The sequence below is a fragment of the Capricornis sumatraensis genome, chromosome 14 (assembly GCF_032405125.1).
Source record: "Capricornis sumatraensis isolate serow.1 chromosome 14, serow.2, whole genome shotgun sequence".
In the NCBI taxonomy this organism is placed as follows: Eukaryota; Metazoa; Chordata; class Mammalia; order Artiodactyla; family Bovidae; genus Capricornis; species Capricornis sumatraensis.
Genome location: NC_091082.1, coordinates 68,851,284 through 68,873,277, shown reverse-complemented (window position 1 = coordinate 68,873,277; position 21,994 = coordinate 68,851,284). Strand labels below are relative to the sequence as shown.

The window sequence follows — 21,994 nt, the reverse complement described above, 5'->3', positions numbered from 1 at the left end:
TTAACTTTTAGTGGATTCTCTGGCTTTACACTTGAGAAAAAAAGGAGGAATTTGTTCTTGTTTTATCAAGCAGCATGTTGATGAATGAAAAGAAAGGCTCACAATAAAAATTTCCTTGGCCTATATACCACTATTCTTCTTATTTAAGTAGAAGCTAAAAACAGGCAGACAGTTTATCTCAGTACTGCAATACATGGAGCATAGAAAAATAAAGAATTTCCTCATAGAGTATATTTTAGATCCCCTATAATAATCACAAAGTATCTTAAGTAAGTCTCTGACCCAAAATATATTGCAGAATAACATCAAGGAAGAATGAACTGGGTTTTTTTCTTGCGGTTATCTGAGTTGTTCATTCCTTTACAATTTATAAAGACCATATTCACTAAACTTGTCTTGCCTTATCAGTCTCTGTACCTCTCCTTCCTGAAATTATCCATCTTATTAAGACAGTTGGTTGAATGGAGGCAAAATTAATGGAAAAGAGAATGGAATGGAAATACATTTAGTTTAGCCATACTAATCTATTCATTTGTATATTTCCATTCATACTTTCTGTCAAAAATCATTCAGGGTTGTTGGAATTCTGGGAAGATGGCAGCACTTATAGCATGGTTTCTGAATTTCCCCTAATCCTTAGTAGAATAACTAGAATAGCATAACCAAAAGCGCTCGGGTACCAAAACTAGTTGGTCAGAGACACTAGGGACAGACTATCAACAGTTCCCTGATAGCTCAGCTGGTCAAGAATCCACCTGCAATGCAGGAGACCCCGGTTTGATTCCTGGATCAGGAATATCCCTTGGAGAAGGGATAGGCTACCCACTCTAGTATTCTTGGGCTTCCCTTGTGGCTCAGCTGGTCAAGAATCCACCTGCAATGCAGGAGACCCCAGTTTGATTTCTGGGTCGGGAAGATCCCCTGGAGAAGGGATAGGCTACCCACTCTAGTATTCTTGGGCTTCCCTTGTGGCTTAGCTGGTAAAGAATCCACCTGCAATGCAGGCGACCTGGATTCAATCCCTGGGTTAAGAAGATTCCCTGGGGAAGGGAAAGGCTACCCACTCCAGTATTCTGGCCTGGAGAATTTCTTGGACTATATAGTCCATGGGGTTGCAAAGAGCTGGACACGACTGAACGACTTTCACGTTCTTCTATAAACAGCTCTAAGATTTGTGTAGCATTGGCATCTCTGTAGGAGGAAGCAGAAGGAAACACTAGTGAGTCTGTCTGACCTGAGAATGGCAGAAGCCTAAAATTGCCCCCAGGTGAAGAGTATAGGGGGTTCATGGTAAGGTTCTCTAGAGCTGGCTGGAGCTCTTGAGTTCCAGTGAACCAGCCAAAATTCTCTTTCCAGTACAAAACCTCACACTGAGAGAAATCTGCAGAAAATTTGATCAAAGTAAAGCAGGACAAGGAAAATGAAGACAAAAGGAAACAAACCAGAGAAGAGTGGAAGAGGGGACCAGAACCAAGTGATCTTGAAAGTATCCTAGGGCCAGATTTTTAATTAACTCATGAAAATAACAGAAAAGAGAGTTATATACCCAAAAGTCTATCCTGATTCACATGTCTGTCTTAAAAATTCAAGAACATTAATTTCATGTAAAGATGAGTAACAGGAAGGATTATGGTTAAACCTATACAAAATTACTATAATTTAGAATTTTACTTTTATCTTATGATATCCAGAAGCTATATTAATGCTTAAAATAATAAAATCATGCTAGTATTTTTATAGGTCTTGGTAGGATTGTATTAACTTAGTATTAGTACCTGTTTCACTACAGTTTTACCAATTTTGATAATTTTGTTATCCCAAGGGAATTAGCTTAAAATCTTTTGCTCATTGTTGTGTTAATGTGCATTTTTCTTAAATGATTATGAATGCTGAATTTTTTTTCAAGTAGTGATATGACATTGCTAATATTTATGTATATGTATGTAAATAAACTCCTAAACACCTGTGTTGTTTCAGATACTAATTGTTGTCTGTGCGTAATAATGGTCTGTGCATCCATTGGATCTTAATGCTTTTTAACATATGACATCATATAAAGAAAGTTATAATTTCTCTATAGTATGATAAATGCCATATTCAGAATAATTTTCCAAAGAACATTTAAATTTAAATCTTGACCACTGTTACGTTTCTAGAAAGTTAGTTATAATATCCTGAAGGTAATTTTTTTCATCATTATAAGAACCATTACTTTCTGTAATTGCTAAGACAGGAAACATAGCCAATTATAGTACACCATAAATTTTAAAACTTATCCATAATTTTATATATATTTATAATTTTAAGAGAAGCTAAGATGAAAAAACCTAGATTTATGTAGTTTATCTTTCTTGAGGAATTTTAAAGTATTACTGTTATTAAAAACAACCAGCAGTATTTTCATGGTGAAGTTTTTTTTAAGGTGCTCTTAATGACAGGTAATAGCTAAGGTGAGATGAATATTCTTACTTTTGTATGTGAAAATGAATAACTTCATGTTTCAGGGAAAAAATTACAGTGACTACCTTAAAAGGATTATTAGGAAAGTGTTCTTTTTAAGGGCTTAGAACTATCTTGTTGGTCTACTTGATTAAACTGTGTGTAGTATACAAAATAAATCAGCCTCAATGTTAAAGAGTTACATGTTTATTTAACTTTTGAAGTTTCCTTTTGAACTGATAAAGTATTTAAGAATCTTTTAAATATACGCTTGAGATAGAATGAAGTTTTAATTCAGAATATTTGGTAAGAGTTTCTAAAGTAGCTTAGAGAGGTAGTATAGTGTAATAGAAAGAGCATAGTCTTTGGATACCACAAGATCTTGGTTTGGAACTCAGTTCTGCACTTACTTGGAGAAGGCAATGGCACCCCACTCCAGTACTCTTGTCTGGAGAATCCCATGGATGGAGGAGCCTGGTGGGCTGCAGTCCATGGGGTCGCTAAGAGTTGGACGCGACTGAGCGACTTCACTTTCACTTTCTGCCCTTACTGTATGGCATTGGGTATTTCACCTCTCTTCAGTTTTCTAATGTGTAAAATGGAGGTATATTTTATCAAATATAAGGCAGTCGTTTATTCAGTTTTTAACATTTATAAATTATGGTTATGTTTTAAAATGGATGGTGTACTATAATTGGCTGTATTTTCTGTCTTAGCATTACAGAAAATAATGGTTCTTATAATGAAAATAATGGTTCTTATAATAATGGTTCTTATAATGATACAGTAAAAATGTCAGTTTTATAGAATTATTTTGAAGTCGGAATTAGATAGTATATAAAAGTGCAAAGCATACTCCTTAAGTCCTAGTTAACTTTTTTCTTTTTCTTCATGACAGTGTTACTAGTTGGTTGGTTTGGGGATTTGTTGTTTTACAAGGTGAATCAGAATTTTACAGCTATTAGATAAAGATTCATGGTTCCACGTTGTTTGTCATCACATCAAAATATCTTATACCTGTGGTGCTGAGACATTTTCACTTTGGGGAAATGACCATTTTGTGACTAATAATAATGATTATATCAGTTAACACTTACGTAGTGTCTGCTTTGTGCTGGACACTGTTCTGTTTTACATATATATTTTAAATCTTGAAAACACCCAAATGAGATAGATACTATTACTTTTATTTTTGTAAATGAGGAAACTGAGGCAGAGAGGTTAATACTGAAATTCCTATAGCTGGACTTATAAACAAAAGAAGCAAACTGACAGAAACCAAGAAAGGTAGCACATGAAATCAGGAAACCTTCTTCTTGTACAAATTAGCCTGATAATTTTTGGAATAGTTATTTTTCAGATAGCAAAGAAAGTTTCACAGGGTTTTAAATCTTCACCTAGCAATTGACTAAGGTAGAATCTGAATAAGTGATAAAGATTCGGCCTACAACTTATCCTTTCCCCTTTGAGTGAAGGAGCATTTCAGTGTCTCAAATAATATAGTCTGAGGCAATAGAAGAATTGGCAAATTTTATCCTATTGGCTGCCAAATTGGAGTCTCTTTCTTTAACTGCTGATGCAACATAAAAATAACTTAATGGATTTTGAGTAGAGAGAAATGGAATAAACTTCTTAAGCCTCTATGAGAAGCATTTCATTGGAGTGGAAATTAAGAGGGTAAAGTAGCCAGAGTTTAGCCCATCTTATAGATGAAGTGGATGGAGAAGAAAACTAATGCTTCTTTGGCAGCTTTATTCTGAATTCAATCTGATAATGGCAGATTATTTTTAAAATATTATTTTTGCCTAAAATATAATTTTCCACCCCACCCTCCAAAAATCGTCACAAGCATTCTATGTGCTTTGTGCAGTTGCATCAGAAAAAAGAATTGATCCAGGAATAAACATATTTAGAATGCACTATAGTCAAATTTATAGAATCAGTTTTTTCCCCTAAAGATTTTAATTAAAACTATGTTATGCTTTATGTACAAAGGTATTCATTATACCTTTTGTTTATCAATGAAAAAGTGAAAATATCTAAATAGACAGTTGTCAGATAATGGTTAAGTAAATTATGGTACGTTACTTCATGGAATATTAAGCTGTTCTTTAATGTTTTGGGGACTTCTGCTCTTGGGCATGGTGGTGTAATAGGGACAAGATTTACCCTTTTGTTTAAAACAGGAAGAAAACAAGACACAATAGTCGAAATAATGATTTTCAGACATTGCACTGAAAGTAGTGTGAAACTTAGGAGAGAAAGTAAGGCCTACAATTTCCTCACTTTATTGTTTGGAAGCAATTTCACAGGGAGGGGGTATCCAGAAGAGGTTGGCCACCTTGCAAACTTCAGCAGGAATGAATATACAGGGCCAAATACTAGATAAGATGTTCTCACATGGAAAGGGAGAGATCCAGAGATCTACAGAGGGGTCACTCTGGCTGAATACTAATCTGTGTATATGTGAGAGGAAACTAACAGGCTGGAGAGTGAAGTACAAGAAAGCAGCAAGCTGAACAATTCCTGGAGTTGACATATAACTGAGACTATTCTGTTTCTTATTGGTCAAAGTAGAAAGAAAATGTAATATATGGGGCATATGATAGAGGTCTCCAAAGGATTTCATTTCAGTGCTGGGGGTAAATTAAGCTCTAGATTAAAGGCTGCTCTTCCCTTGCCTTAACAAAGCTTAAAAATGAGCCTTGAAAGGATCAAATTGGTTCCATGTAACTGAATTAATGCCCACACAAAGTCTAAAAGAATTTAAAGGAACATGACAGAATCTAGCAAGCAAGAGTGCAGAATTTACAATACCTATCTTACAGTAAAAGTCTTTCAAGCATGCAAAAGTTGAAGGAAAATATCCGTAAGCAGGAGAAAAGCCTGTCAGTGAAAGCAGACACAGAAAAGATAGAGATGAAAAACAGCAGTTGTAAATATGTTCTATATATTCAAGAAAATAGAGGAAACATGAATGAGAGAGATGGAAGATACAAAAAGGCCCAAATGAATCTTCTAGAGATGAGGATTAATATTTGAATGAAAAATACATTGGAAAGACTAAGCAATTAGACATTGCATAAAAACAGGTCAGTGAACCTGAAGATACAGGAAATGAAACATAAAAATGAAGAACAGAGCATAAAAGGCCGAACAAATATAAATATAATTGGAATTCCAGAAAGAGAAAGAGAAAACAGAAAAAAAAATGTAATAAGTAATGGTTGAAATTTTTGAACATTTGATGAAATCATAAACCAGAGCTTTTTAGTCTTACTGACATTTGAGGCCAAGTAATTCTTTGCTATGGAGGGCTCAGCAATTCTGCTCCTATTATATGAACCCCCAAAAGAATTTAAAACGGATACTGAAATAGCTGTACACAAATGTTCATAGCACCATAATAGCCAAAAGGTACAGGTAATCCAAGTGTCCATCAACTGATAAATGGATATAAAATATATACCTATACATTAGAGTCAGCCATAGAAAGGAATAAAATATTGATACATGCTCTAATGTAGATGAGCATCAAAAACATTATGCTGAAATAAAGAAGCCAGACCCAAAAGATCACATATAGTGTGATTCCATTTACATGAAGTATCCAGAATGGGTCAATGAAGCTGATTGGTGGTTGCCAGGGTTCGGAGGAAGATGAATGAAAGTGATTGCTTAATAGACTCAACCGGAAATGTTTTGAAACTAAATAGAGGTGGTGTTGCACAGCATGGTGAATGTGTTATACTAAATGCCACTAAATTGTATATATTTTAAAGATTGCATTTATTTTTGGCCACACTGGGTCCTTGTTGTTTTGTGTGGGCTTTCTCTAGTTGCAGCAAGTAGGGGCTCCTCTTAGTTGCGGTACTTCTAAACCATTGTGGTGGCTTCTCATTGCTCTCTAGTTGCTGAGCACAGGCTCTAGGCGTGTGGGCTTCAGCAGTTGAGGCACACAGGGTCAGTAGCTGTGATGCAACGGTTTAGCTCTCCTGTGGCATGTGGAATCTTCCTGGACCAGGTGGATTCTTATCCACTGTACCACCAGGGTGTATATTTTTAAATAGCTTATTTTGTGTTACGTGAATCTCATGTCAATACCAAAAAGAAGAAAAAATAGACTTTTAAAGCAGAGATAATTCATTGCTGATTGACATGCACTACAATAAAGGAACTTCTTCAGGCAAAAGGAAAAGCATATCAGATAGAAACTTTTTTTCATTCTAAAATTTCTTCAGAAGACAATTGAACTTCTAGTTTCAGCCCTGACATTTGAAGAGCTTGGAAATCATCTCTCCTGTCTTCAACAACAAAAATATGACCAGACTGCAAATCATGGACTTTCTTAGATTCATCTGAGATTTGAGCTCACAGGGCAAAGTTCCACTCCCCAAATGTGGACAAGTGGATACGCAGAATCACACAAGACCTACTAGTTATTAACAAAAGCTGTTTGAACCATAAGTTGGTATGAACCCTTAAATGGTAATTGATGAATTGTTGCAGGCTGGGTGTGGACTAGCTCAAAAGCTAAAAACTATCAGGGCCTCAGGCTTAGGAGGTGCTAGCCCGCCCCACTCCAGTTTTCATGGGTTTTTGACCCTCAGGGCCCACCACATTTTATGGTGAAGGCTGGAGAAAAATCTTGTTTTCACACAGAGGAGAATATAGTTAACACTGTTGAACTTTATACATAAAAATGGTTAAAAGGGTAACTTATTTATTTTTATGTTTTACAAAAACTAGAATTGTTGTTTTAAGAAATGGGCTATCAAACCATGAAAAGACATGAAAGAACTTAAAATGCATATTGCCAGGTGAAAGAAAAGATTACATACTATATGATTGCAACTATATGATGTTCTAAAAAAGGTAAAACTATGAGGACAGTAAAAAGATCAGTAACTGCCAAGGCTTCAGAGGGAGAGAGGGATGAATAACTGGAGCATAGGAATTTTATGGCAATTAAACTATTCTGAATGATATTATAATATAGATGCATGTCATTATACATTTGACAAACCCATATACAACAAAGAGTGAGCTCTAATGTAAACTATGGATTTTAAGTAATGAAGTAAAAGTCTCAGTTGTGTCCGACTCTTTGTGACCCCATGGACTATACAGTCCATGGAATTCTCCAGGCCAGAATACTGCAGTGGTTGTCATTTCCTCCTCCAGGGGATCTTCCCAACCCAGGAATCAAAACCCAGGTCTCCTACACTGCAGGCGAATTCTTTACCAGCTGAGCACAAGGGGAAGCCCCTTATTATTTTAACTTTTTATTTAACTTATTTTTTTATTTTAACTGATAACAATGTATTAAAATTGACCCATTTTTCATAACAAATGTACTCCACTAATGTAAGATGTTAATAATAGGGGAAAATTGGGGAGAGAACTATATGGAACTCTCTGTACCTGCTGCTAATTTTTCTATAACTATGTAAAAAAGAAATATACTGATCCTTCTCCAATACCATATAATCCCTAATTACTAGTATGTATTTTCACAGCAAATAATTGCCAAGCAAACCATGGGTATCTATTCTAATTTGCCTGCATTAAGAATTTCAGTGAATGACAGATAAAAACTGTGATTGTATTGTGAACAACTGTGTGTTTTTGCTTCTAGTCTTGCCCCCTAAAATTCATAATTACCTCTAGCAAAGGACATAAACACCTAAGTGCTCTAACATTTTAAGCATACCTTCACCACAGGGCCTTTGCAATAGCTGTTCACTATTCTTGGAACAGTTTCCCCTAGATAACTGCAGGACCCACTTGTTTACTTCCTTTATGTCTTTATTGAAATGACCTTCTCAGTGAGGCCTTCCCAGACCATCTTATTTAAAATTCTATCTATCTTCCCCACACTAATTTTTTTTTCTATAGCACTCATCACTTTTTAATATTAGAAAACTTTTACATTTTCTGTCTCACTCAGACATGACATGATTTTGGTGTGTTTATTTTGTACCCTGCAACTTTTCTAGATTCATTTATTACATCGAACAGGTTTTTTTGCGGGAGGGAGTATATGTTTAAGGTATTCTGTATGTAAGATCATGAAAGAGATGGGAATACCAGACCACCTGACCTGACTCTTGAGAAACCTATATGCAGGTCAGGAAGCAACAGTTAGAACTGGACATGGAACAAGAGACTGGTTCCAAATAGGAAAAAGAGTACGTCAAGGCTGTATATTGTCATCTTGCTTATTTAACTTATATGCAGAGTACATCATGAGAAATGCTGGGCTGGAGAAAGCACAAGCTGGAATCAAGATTGCCAGGAGAAATATCAATAACCTCAGATGCAGATGACACCACCCTTATAGCAGAAAGTGAAGAAGAACTAAAGAGCCTCTTGATGAAAGTGAAAGAGGAGAGTGAAAAAGTTGGCTTAAAGCTTAACATTCAGAAAACTAAGATCATGGCATCCGGTCCCATCAGTTCAGTCCAGTTCAGTTTAGTCCAGTCGCTCAGTCGTGTCCGACTCTTTGTGACCCCATAAATCGCAGCATGCCAGCCCTCCCTGTCCATCACCAACTCCCAGAGTTCACTCAGACTCGCGTCCATCAAGTCAGTGATGCCATTCAGCCATCTCATCCTTTGTCGTCCCCTTCTCCTGCCCCCAATCCCTCCCAGCATCAGAGACTTTTCCAATGAGTCAACTCTTCGCATGAGGTGGCCAAAGTACTGGAGTTTCAGCTTTAGCATCATTCCTTTCAAAGAAATCTCAGGGTTGATTTCCTTCAGAATGGACTGGTTGGATCTCCTTGCAGTCCAAGGCTTCATGGCAAATAGATGGGGAAACAGTGGCTGACTTTATTTTTCTGGGCTCCAAAATCACTGCAGATGGTGATTGCAGCCATGAAATTAAAAGACGCTTACTCCTTGGAAAGAAAGTTATGACCAACCTAGACAGCATATTAAAAAGCAGAGACATTCCTTTGTCAACAAAGGTCCGTCTAGTCAAGGCTATGGTTTTTCCAGTGGTCATGTATGGATGTAAGAGTTGGACTATAAAGAAAGCTGAGTGCCAAAGAATTGATGCTTCTGACCTGTGGTGTTGGAGACGACTCTTGAGAGTCCCTTGGACTGCAAGGAGATCCAACCAGTCCATCCTAAAGGAGATCATTCCTGGGTGTTCATTGGAAAGACTGATGTTGAAGCTGAAACTCCAATACTTCGGCCACCTGATGCTGCGAACAGCTGACTTATTTGAAAAGACCCTGATGCTGGCAAAGATTGAGGGTGGGAGGAGAAGGGGACGACAGAGGATGAGATGGCTGGATGGCATCACCAACTCAATGGATGTGAGTCTGAGTGAACTCCGGGAGTTGGTGATGCACAGGGAGGCCTGGTGTGCTGCGGTTCACAGGATCGCAAAGAATCGGACACGACTGAGTGGCTGAACTCAACTGAACTGAACAGTGTCTTTTACAGAACAGACATGTTAAATTACACTCTATACTTAATTCTGTCTCTTTTTCCTTTGGTATCCAATTTTCTCATTTCCAATTTTGTTATTCATTTAGCAAGCATCTAAGTATGTTTCAACTTCATTCTTCTAATGGAGTATGTATTTAGAATGTAATTTGATTAAATAAATTCTCCCTTTGGATTATACTGTTTTAGTATAAGGGAAAACATTCTCTATCCTGAAAATTCTGTGCAGCATTTATTCTCCGAAAATGATTCTCAGAGAAGAGAGGGAACTGGAATTTGCTTTGTCCTTTTTTTTTTTTTTTTGCCAGCATCAGGCTATTGTACTTTATATACTTTATTATTTAATTAGGATGGTAGTTGTTGTTTATGATACTATACTTTTGTTTCTGTCTTAAGTTAATAACTGACACTTTCATCTCAACAATTTCCACCATTTCTTAAAAGTTTAGTTTCCCTAATGATGTTAAGAACTGACAGAATATGCTGCCTCCAGGATCTTTTTTTCAGTGCTGGATTCACAGACCAAAAGAAACAAACACATAAAAAAGTAACACCAATAAAGCAAAACCCCTTCTTTAAAGTAAGGGGGGGAAAAACATGCATAGGGTAGTCTATATTTTTCAGAGGCAAAACTATTTTTATAGTCATTAAATAATAAAAGTATTTAATTTTAACTCTTAAGATGATCCTTTTGTTCAGAGTTTTAATTTTTGTTAGGTCTCCTGCCTAAAAACTATAAATATTGGAAGAGATGTGGGCTTTAGAACAGGTTGTAGTTTGATCTTTCAGACAATAATATTACAACATCCAAGTTCATTCCTTCCACATACATGTTTTCAGTTCAGTTCAGTTGCTCAGTCGAGTCCGACTCTCTGCGACCCCATGAACCACAGCACGCCAGGCCTCCCTGTCCATCACCAACTCCCGGAGTTCACCCAAACCCATGTCCATTGAGTCAGTGATGCCATCCAGCCATCTCATCCTCGGTCATCCCCTTCTCCTGCCCCCAATCTCTCCCAGCATCAGGGTCTTTTCCAATGAGTCAGCTCTTCGCATCAGGTGGCCAAAGTATTGGAGTTGCAGCTTCAGCATCAGTCCTTCCAATGAACACCCAGGACTGATCTCCTTTAGGATGGACTGGTTGGATCTCCTTGCAGTCCAAGGGACTCTCAGGAATCTTCTCTAACACCACAGTTCAGAAGCATCAATTCTTCTGCGCTCAGCTTTCTTTATACATGTTTTGGAAGAATCTTATTTTCAAGTTTATCTTAACTTTCTGCTTCTTGAGAACACAGAGAAACAGAGCCTACTAAAACTTGATTTCGGAAAGTGTTTCCATATGTTTACTTTTTTCTTTCTTTAGATCTCAATCTCCTTTCCGCTCTCCCTTCTAGCCACCTAAAAATATTTTCTTTATTTTTTATGGTTAAATTTTAACTTTTATTCCAGCTTAGTTTCTTATTTGGGAACTTTCATTTTGTTAATTTAGATGTGATTTTGCTGATCACATTCAGGTCTGGTATTTATGTTTCATATTTGTTTTCATTTTTCCACACTGAATGCCTGTGGTTTTTTTGTAGTGGAAATAGCTAACGTAATCAGCTAGAGGAATGGCTTTTAGGTGGCTCCAGAAGACAGTAGTGGAATAACCTTAGCTTGCTAGAGGGTATTTGTTCTGCTGATGTGATGACCTAAGCGTCCTCTTGCCTTTGTGATGCTCTCCTAAAATTGTCACTTAGGGACTTGGAGAAATGATGGATCATCAAATACTTAGTGTTCCTTAGCAGAGTATTATTTTTTAACTGCTGTAAATGTACACTGCTTTAATTCACGTGTCTTTTTTCTACCTCTCTCCCCTTCTCCCGCCTACAGTCACCAGAGAAGAAAGGAAAAGAAGCAAATACAGGTTTTGGTGGGGCAGTTGTTAGTTCTCTGTATCACGAAGAAATCATCAGGTAAGTTCTCTTCTTGTCTTTAATAATAGGAGTATGTACATATATGTGTGTGCGCGTATATGTGTGTGTGTGTTCATTTAATCCTTAAAACTCTGATTTGAAGAACTTTTTCTTAACATGAAACTGATTTGGTGGTATCTCTAGAAGGATAATAAATAGCAGGAAATAAATTTTTATGTGTATAATTTTAAAAATCTGTGTCTGAATCAGTGTCAAATAATAACCTTTCTCCCATATAAGTAATTCACAGGGCAAGGTTTTGTGTCTCAAATCTAAAGCTATGGATTTTGGTTGTTGTTCATATTAGTTTTCCTCAAAATAGCATTATTTCTTTTGAATACTTTAATTTTTGTAGTTTATTTACTCTAGTTTTAAGTTAAAAATCATTTTGGAGTGTAAAATGGCACACTATGGAGAACAGTAGGAAGGTTCCTCAGAAAATTAAATAAAGAAGTACCATATGATCCAGCAATTATTGCTGATTCTGTAGCCACAAGGATTGAAAACTGAATTTTAGAGATATATTTGCATACCCATGTTCATAACAGCACTGTTCACAATAGCAAAAGGTAGAAGGCACCTAATTGTCCATTGATGATGAATGGATACGCAAAATGTGGTATTACATATAATATTATTCAGCCTTAGAAAGGAAGGAAAATCTGACACATGCTAGAACATGGATGAACCTTGAGGTCACTGTGCTAAGTGAAATAAGCCAGTCACAAAAGAATAAATACTGTATGATTCCACTATATGAGGTATCGAGAGTGGTCAGATTCATAGAATCATGGTTTTCAGGAGCTGGAGGGTGTCAAAAATGTGGAGTTGTTTAATGAGTGTAGAGTTTTAGTTTTGCAAGATAAAAAACTCTTGGACACTGGTTGCACAACCCTGTGAATACACTTAATACTACTAAGCTGTACACTTAGAGATGGTAAAGATGATAAATTTAAACATTTTTAAAGGTTGTTTTGTATTATTTAACAAAGGTTTCGAATTTTATGTGTTATGTGTGAAATTTCTTGGACAATCATTTTCTTTGCTACTGCTAAGTCACTACAGTCATGTCCGACTCTGTGCAACCCCATAGACAGCAGCCCATCAGGCTCCCCCGTCCCTGGGATTCTCCAGGCAAGAACACTGGAGTGGGTTGCCATTTCCCTCTCCAATGCATAAAAGTGAAAAGTGAAAGTGAAGTCACTCAGTCATGTCCAACTCTTAGCGACCCCATGGACTGCAGCCTACCAGGCTCCTCCATCCATGCGAGTTTCCAGGCAAGAGTACTGGAGTGGGGTGCCGTTGCCTTCTCATTTTCTTTAAACACTGTAAATCAGGAAAAGGATTTGGTCCTGCTTTAAAGCAGGTGACGTATTCTTCTAAGATTGTTGCTTTACAAGCAAAAACACGAAATTGGAACTTCTGATGCTCTTACCCTTTTTGCATTATCTGAACTTTACTTTTCTTACTTGTTAACATGAAATAAATGAGCTGTAATTTTCACATGGAAATTGAGTTTGCCTAAATTGAAGGGAAATATCTATCTTCAGAGAATGAAGAGGAAATTGTACCAAAAATTTTTTTAATATAAATTCTTTTATTTTAATTGGAGGTTAATTACTGTACAATATTGTATTGGTTTTGCCATACATCAACATGAATCCACCACAGGTATACACGTGTTCCCCATCCTGAAGCCCCCTCCCTCCTCCCTCCCCGTACCATCCCTCTGGGTCATCCCAGTGCACCAGCCCCAAGCATCCAGTATCATGCATCGAACCTGGACTGGCGATTCATTTCATATATGATATTATACATGTTTCAATGCCATTCTCCCAAATCATCCCACCCTCTCCCTCTCCCACAGAGTCCAAAAGACTGTTCATCTGGGTCTCTTTTGCTGTCTCGCATACAGGGTTATCGTTACCATCTTTCTAAATGCTTCACTCTTTCAAAAGAGTTGTTGACATTATTCACCACATAAAGAAGTAACAATAAGAATTCCCAGGTAGCATTCTAGAAGGAAAGCTATTGATACCCCTATGAATCAAAAACTTTAAATGCTGATAGTTCTGGTTAATGACCAGATTCAAAACTAGGGGTCCTGTCTTGAATGTATTTGCATAGCAAGCACATTGTTTTTACTTAGACTAAATGTTTGTTTGGGATGAGATAGTGGAAGCCTGATGGAGATTTGAGGGGGATAAAGATGACCTTTTAAGAATGCTACTGACCTGGAGTACATTTGCCACCATGATTCCTTCGAGGTACCATGAGGACACTGAGAAGCCCCTCCAATTTTGAAGAAGCACAGTTGAAGAAAACATTTTCCGAGTTTAACTCCTTCTTTCCCTTAACCCTTATAGATTCAGAACATGTTTTGGGGGTTCTTAATTGGTATATTCTGTACTTAGAGCTTCTCAAAAAATGGCATATTAGAACCCTTAATCCTACTAATCAAAGTTTATTAAATGTTCAAATTAAGTCAGTTAATCCTGAAGAGTCATTTTTCTAGGAGGGATGGTTAGTCATTCTTTCTCTATGTGAGCATAGTCTTTTGTTCACGCCTTGTTGTAGCATTTATGACATTATGCCACATTGGGTTATACTTTAAAAAAATTTATCCTTTCTGCTGGACTTTTAGTCTTTGGAGAGCCATGCATACTCTTTTATCCATCTGGGTATTCTCAGTAACTGGGGAAGTTCCAAGAACTTAGTAGGTACAGAGTAAAAGTGTCCAGAGCTTGGGAAGCATCCACAGCTACTTCCCCCATGGAGCTGAGAGTTTGGTGACTGTACTAGCACCCATCATAAAGCGCAGAGCTGCTCGTTTGGTTTCCTGTGACATGCCCATCCTCACCTCTTCTTCTAAAGAAATGTACAGGCCACTTTCCTAGTTAGATAATAAAATGGATATCGTTTCTAAACTTTGTTTTTTTTTTAAGTCACTATATTTAACTTTCTAATAATATCAATCACTTATCTATAAATAGTGATTTTTATTTTGTATACTGATTTCCTTAAGGGCTCCCAGACTCTAGTATTTTTTCAAAATGACACATTGAATACAGTTTCTTTCATAATATCTAGTGACATGACTGATCACAGTAGCTCTGCAGAACAGAAAGCAAATCAAATGTACTCCAATTGATGTGAGAGCGAGTTAAACTGAACTGGAAAAGTTAACCTACCTGCCTATCCTCTACCTAATTCCTGCAGAAGTCACTCTTAGATTTAAGTCAGTATTTAGAATTTTGATCATGAGAAGCAATGATAAAATAATGTAGCTTTATTTTCAAAAAGTAGAAATTTTAATTCAGCTTAGCACACATCTATTATATGAGTCTAAATGAGACAAAACATTGTGGGTATTTGTGCTGCTTAGCTTCTTCATTTTTGAATAGTTTGTTTTTGGCATTTTTTGGTATCTACATGTGAGTATGTTTAATAAACCTTATTGATTAATTGAGTGAAATATGAGCCTCTGTTAATGGCAAAACTTTTAGTCTGGCCTTATTTCATTGTTATCTAAGTATTAGTCTTTTTATGATAGGATTTAAATCTTTGTATTCTAGAACATATTGTTAAGATACGAAAAAGTAAGGAATATGAGTGTGAGAGAGCCATTGAAAGCCTTCCTTTTAATTACAAACAGTAATTTTGTTACTACTACAGCAGATCAGAAATCACAGAAACTAGTCATATTCTGATTTTAGAGAATTTATCCTGTAATGTAACAGAATTCCAGTATAACGAAGTAGATTATGATAAAAACTACTGTATACTAAAACGCTGGGTTACTCCATTAAAGGACTAGAGTAGTCCCTATTGCTTCTTCAGTATAAGAATGTAGTTGCTTTCTTTGATTTCTTTCATCAGTGTTTTATAGTTTTCTATATGTAGGTCTTTTGTTTCTTTAGGTAGACTTATTCCTAAGTGTTTTATTCTTTTCGTCACAATGGTGAATGGAATTGCTTCCTTGATTTTCCTCCTGTTTTCTCATTGTTAGTGTATAGGAATGCAAGGGATTTTGGTGTATTAATTTTATATCCTGTAACTTTACTATATTCATTGATTAGCTCTAGTAATTTTCTGGTAGTGTCTTCAGGATTTTCTATGTAGAGGATCATGTCATCTGCAAACAGTGAGGGTTTTACTTCTTTTCCAATCTGGATTCCTTTTTTTTCTTTTTCTTCTCTGATTGCTGTGGCTAAAACTTCCAAAACTATGTTGAATAGTACTGGTGAGAGTGGGCATCCTCATCTTGTTCCTGACTTTAGGGGATATGCTTTCAATTTTTTGCCATTGAGGATAATGTTTGCTGTGGGTTTATCATATATGGCTTTTATTATGTTGAGGTATGTTCCTTCTATGCCTACTTTCTGGAGGGTTTTTATCATAAATGGATGTTGAATTTTGCCAAAGGCTTTTTCTGCATCCATTGGGATAATCGTATGGTTTTTTATCTTTCAATTTGTTAATGTGGTGTATCACATTGATTGATTTGCAAATATTGAAGAATCCTTGCATCCCTGGGGTAAAGCCCTCTTGGTCATGATGTATGATCTTTTTAATATGTTGTTGGATTCTGTTTGCTAGAATTTTGTTGAGGATTTTTGCATCTATGTTCACCAGTGATAATGACCTGTAGTTTTCTTTTTTTTATGGATCTTTGTCTTACATTGTTGGTGGGAATGCAAACTAGTACAGCCACTATGGAGAGCAGTGTGGAGATTCCTTAAAAAACTGGAAACAGAACTGCCATATGACCCAGCAATCCCACTGCTGGGCATACACATCAAGGAAACCAGAATTGAAAGAGACACGTGTACCCCAGTGTTCATCGCAGCACTGTTTATAATAGCCAGGACATGGAAGCAACCTAGATGTCCATCAGCAGATGAATGGATAAGAAAGCTGTGGTACATATACACAATGGAATATTACTCAGCTATTAAAAAGAACACATTTTAATCAGTTCTAATGAGGTGGATGAAACTGGTGCCTGTTTTACAGAGTGAAGTAAGTCAGAAAGAGAAACACCAATAAAGTATATTAACACATATATATGGATTTTGAAAGATGATAACGATGACCTTATATGCGAGACAGCAAAAGAGATACAGGTATAAAGAACAGACTTTTGGACTCTGTGGGAGAGGGAGGGGGTGGGATGATTTGAGAGAATAGCATTGAAACGTGTATTACCATACTGAAATAGATCACCAGTCCAAGTTCGATGCATGAAACAGGGCACTCAAAGCCAGTGCGCTGGAATGGCCCTGAGGGACGGGATGGGGAGGGAGGCGGGAGGGGGTTCAGGATGGAGACACATGTACACCCATTGACCCATGTCAATGTATGGCAAAAACCACCACAATATTGAAAGGTAAATAGTCTCTAATTAAAATAAATAAATTTTAAAAAATGCAGTTGCAACAATAAAAACAGGCTACTTGTTGAAGTTTATAGAGTCAAATTTTGCTTGTACTTTGGTGAAATTTATTATCTGGTGTTTTATTTTTCCAAGAGAAAATTGTTCTTTAATTGAGATTAATTGGTTTCTTGGCAGAATTATGTTCAACTGAGGTAAAAGTGACAGGAGGAGTCCTTTTATAGTTTTGGAAACATCAAATGATAAACTTGGATGAAAGGAAAAGCTTTCTTCTATAGAACCATTGATTTTTTTCTTTTGAATCATTGGTTTTTTAAAGGAACATTAAAATATATTTTGAATGTGTTTTTGAGTACTTTAATATATAAACTTCCAATTTTTTCCCACATTTTTGAAGATTAGGAAAACCATTATCTAATGAACCCATTTACTAAGCTTGGTCTCCAATGTTGTGGCAGTTTCCTGACGAAAATGCATGGTAGGTGATAAGTTAAGGGCCCATTTTAGTTTTATTGTAAATGTTTCTGAGCCAAGGGCCACTGGGGCCAGTTCTGAGCTTGCTCCCTGCCTGTTTTGGTTCTGACCTTTATTTCCACTCTGTCACAGAAAATTACAATATGATGTCATAGGTACAGATCTCTGGGTTAATATTCCACAGCCCTGAAACCAGTTTCTCATTCTGAAGCTAGCTCATTGTTCTGTAGTATAATGGAGGGGATATAAGGTGAGGCTAATTAAGTACAAAAAGTTATGGAACCAAATTGCTGGAACTCAAATGCTGGTTCCATCTCTTTTTAGCTCTGTGACCTTGGACAAGTTATTTATCTGTAAAGTGGGGGTGATTATACTACCTTTCTCATATGGCATCTTTGTGGATTATATGAATATTTATACAAGGCATCCTAGAATAGCATGTGGCACAAAATAGGTTACCTTGTAACTATTAGTTTTATTAGTATTGTTATGAACATAGAGTCTCCCCAGGAGAGATCCAGGGCACAGGACTGATGGCAGAAGCCAAAAACACATGTCAGGACCTAACTATGGAGTTAGGTACAGGTTGTTTGCTTTTGCAGAAGAAAATGACAAGCCAGGAAGGGAGAGGTCTGTGTTTGCAACTATAGAAACAAGAGAGGAATAGGTCTTGTGACTCAACGGTTGCTCTAGTCTTGAGATCAGTTGTGTTTCATTTAAACTACAGACTGGCAGAAAAAGCTCTGGTTAATAAGGATAAGGCTTTGCAAAGAGTCAGATGCTTCTGCGATGCATATACTGACTCACTAACAAGTAATCACTTTCAGTGACTTGTATAACTGAGAGGGTTTTACCTAGAAGTTAGCACATAAAGTGAGAAATTAGGGCATGATTTAAAAATACAACAAATGAAACGTGTACAATATCCAACCCACCCTGCAATAAGATTTGATCTTCCTTGTTATATTCTGTAGTTTGATGCTACGTAATCTGTCAGAATTTTATTAATCCCACTTACACAGGCAGCCATCTGGACCTTCTCTAAGCAAGACCAGACCAGTATACAACTAAAATGATTGATGGGCTCTGGAATTGATTAGTTGTTCTGTGAGACAAATGAACTGTTTTGGCAGAAAATACCAGAGGTCACTGCAGTGGTCAGACACAAAAGCCTGTAGAATTCTAAAGAGATGCTTTCATCATTGACTTATAAAGTTAAAATTTTTAACCTATAATAGATTCTGAAAATATTTTAGAAATATTTTTTCATTAGTTGCTCTCTAGCCCTGATTCTAAAGTGGTAGACTGTAAATATATATATTAAAAAAAAAAAAAAAACCTAGAATAAAGGTGCTAATTTTATGCTTTAATTTTGTGTTTCTGGTGAAAATATGAACTGAAATAAAACTAATGTAAAAGCCAGTCACTTATACATAGATTGTACTCTAAAATTTTCCTGAAAGAGATGTGATTGAAGAAAAAGCTACAGCATATATGGTTTTATTATAAGTGATTTATACAACCAAATAGTATGAAATTCCATGTAGTTATTTATTCAAAGCTTCACATTGTTATCAGCTTTTAATAAATCTGTTTAAGACTCTGAAGCATCCAGAGTATGCATTACACATATTTTGTACTTAAAAAATTGAGTATTTGAATTTTTATGCTTTCAGTAGTCTACATAACTCTGGGATAATACTGTCCCACTGATATCATGGCTGTTAGCACCAAAAAGATTCTCCTGGTAGTTAGTAATGAAACTCTTCCCTATTTCACTGTGTTGCCTAGGATCAACATTGTGTTAACACTTTGGTGATAGGTGATAAATTGGATGACATATGTCTTGTTACATTCTGCTTATTCTTTGAGGACTACACAAGTGTGTCTAGGCAAGTGGGCAACTCTCCCTTGAGAATGTGATTGCTCAGAATGAACTTGAGTTATGGATTTATTCAGCCTGTGAAACCTCAGCTGGCATAAATAATTGAGAAAGCAAAGGTTTGTCTGTGGTGCATACCTCAGGGACTCATGGCTCCCTTCCTCCTCTCTACCTCCCTTTCTTATGAAAATGATCCCAGTTGCACTCCTAGATAATAACACACCAAGCAATTAAAAGCCATGGGTGGCTGGAGAGAGGAGAAAAGGTTTAGTTAATGAGCTTTTCCTCTTCCAGTGCCCATGAGAGCCTCAGGAATGACAAGGCGATTAAAGCGAAGAGATAATTATAGATTATGTGAAAATGGGTCCCTTGGGACGAGCAGGTCTTGACATAAACAGTAACTGTTGTAAGAGTCTCCTGGCTCTCATATTCACCCCTTCCTTAGTGCTTTATTTAGCTCCTGTGTGCTCAGTGCCATGATGCCAACCAAGCATATAGGCAAGTCCACCTGTTTGCAGATCAACAGCCCTTTCTGAACAGGTCATTCATCAACTAAAACCATCATCTTCTTGTCCTCTCCGCCTCTCTTCTTTCTTTTTCCTTCCCCCCATCCTTTCCCCTACTTTGTTCTTTTTCTGTCTCTGCCTTCTTCTAATCTTTTCCTTCTCTTTTTCTTATATCCTTATCCATATGTAGTACCTTTGAAATGCTAGGCACTTAGTCTTGCTTAAGTCTTACCAAGTTTAGTGTGTGTGTGTGTTTGTGCGCGCTCACAAGTATAAAGACACATTAGTTATGGATGTACTATATCTGTTATAATAAAAGCTAGTCGTATGTATTGTAGATAATATAAATAAATGTTCTCTTCTGCTAAATGCTTTACAGATATATTAAAGAAAGATATCTTAAAAGTGTTAGCAAAGATGTCAGTTTTGTGTGATGGACAAAGTCATCTTATCATTGAATTGTTATCAGCTATTCTCTCAATGCTGAAAGCAAACAATTTTGGTTCATTTCATTGCTTTGCAATTTATGAAGTCTTTGCTAATTGCATTGTTTATATTAATAAATGCTGGTGTTTATTGAAGTTTTAATTCTGTATAAAAAAGACATTATTACATGATTTACATGGTTCTACTTTTCAATTTTTACCTAATACAAAATTTTATATATTCATTAGATAAATATTTTTAACAGTATACATGTAAAGTATGCCATTCCTAGGCCTAGACATCGGTCTACCCTCTTTCTCATCTTCTAACACATCAGAAATTCTGTTTCTTCATATTCAAAATAATTCAAATTCACTGCCTCTCATTATCGCCACTATCACACCTTTTGCATTAACATCACTATTCTACATCTCTTGGCCAGGACACTACAGAATGATTTGCAAACTGGATTCCTCACTTCCCTTGCTGTCTCCTCCAGATTTATAAATCAAATCTCCAATCACTTTCCTGCTTAAAACCCTTTAATGATTTCCTATAACACTTAGGATAGAATTTTAAAATCCTTAACCTGTCTTGCAGGGCCCCTCACTATCTCATCTAATGCCAATTTTCCCCTTCCCAGTTGTTCACTTTGCTCCAACCAGTTGGCCTATTTTATTTCCTTGAAGGTTCAATTAATATTTGTTGGGTGAATTGATTGAGAGTATTATATAAGAGTATGAAAAATGATCCCACTTTACAACATATGCTAAAACCTTAAGCTAGTAATAATGTCAGCTAGCATATATTGATCACTTATTAGATGTTAGTAACCATACTGCATGTGTTTTGTATATATATTATTCCACTTAATCTTCGGAATGATCCTATGAGATGTAGGTATTGTAAATATCCCTGTTTTACAGATGAGGAAACTGAGGCTCAAAGAGGTTAGGTTACTTGCCCAAGGTCACAAGGTTAGTAATTCTGCTCTTAAGTGCTACACCGTATTGCTTCTGAGATGTTTGAGGAATCATTGTAATCTCCAATTACTGAAATTGAATTTGATAGTTGTTATTATATTAATATAGTGAGTATCTTCAGTTTACATTTTTTTAATTAAATTTCGTTTCCATTTAGTGTTTTTAAAAATGTGCTTCACTGGTATAATTAGAGACTGTAGTCTTTCATTTATCAATATACTGATGATGATGTTTCCCTTAGATTAATTGTTTTTATTGATTTTAGACTTACCTTAATGGTTGAGAATGTAACTCATCTCTGTAGCCAAGAGATTCTATAGATTTTTCTGATGTGGGCACTGGTTTTAGAGGGATTGATCAGAACTGAACTACATTTTTCTTATGGACACTTAAAGTATCAGAAATTTTCAATCAACTTTTTTAGAGTTAAGCAGGTTTTAACAGGTGAAAATGCATTTTTAGTAACTAGTTGTTTTT

At 36.3% G+C, this 21,994-nt stretch overlaps 1 protein-coding gene across 2 annotated transcripts in view; it reads left to right on the top strand.

Moving 5' to 3' along the window:
- ACBD6 (acyl-CoA binding domain containing 6) overlaps positions 1 to 21,994 on the top strand; it is a 201,041-nt gene that overhangs the window by 53,816 nt on the left and 125,231 nt on the right. For both annotated transcript variants that reach the window (XM_068986419.1, XM_068986421.1), the window contains exon 4: positions 11,769 to 11,851. In XM_068986419.1, the coding sequence (XP_068842520.1) occupies positions 11,769 to 11,851 (83 nt within the window). The remainder of the gene's footprint in view (positions 1 to 11,768; positions 11,852 to 21,994) is intronic.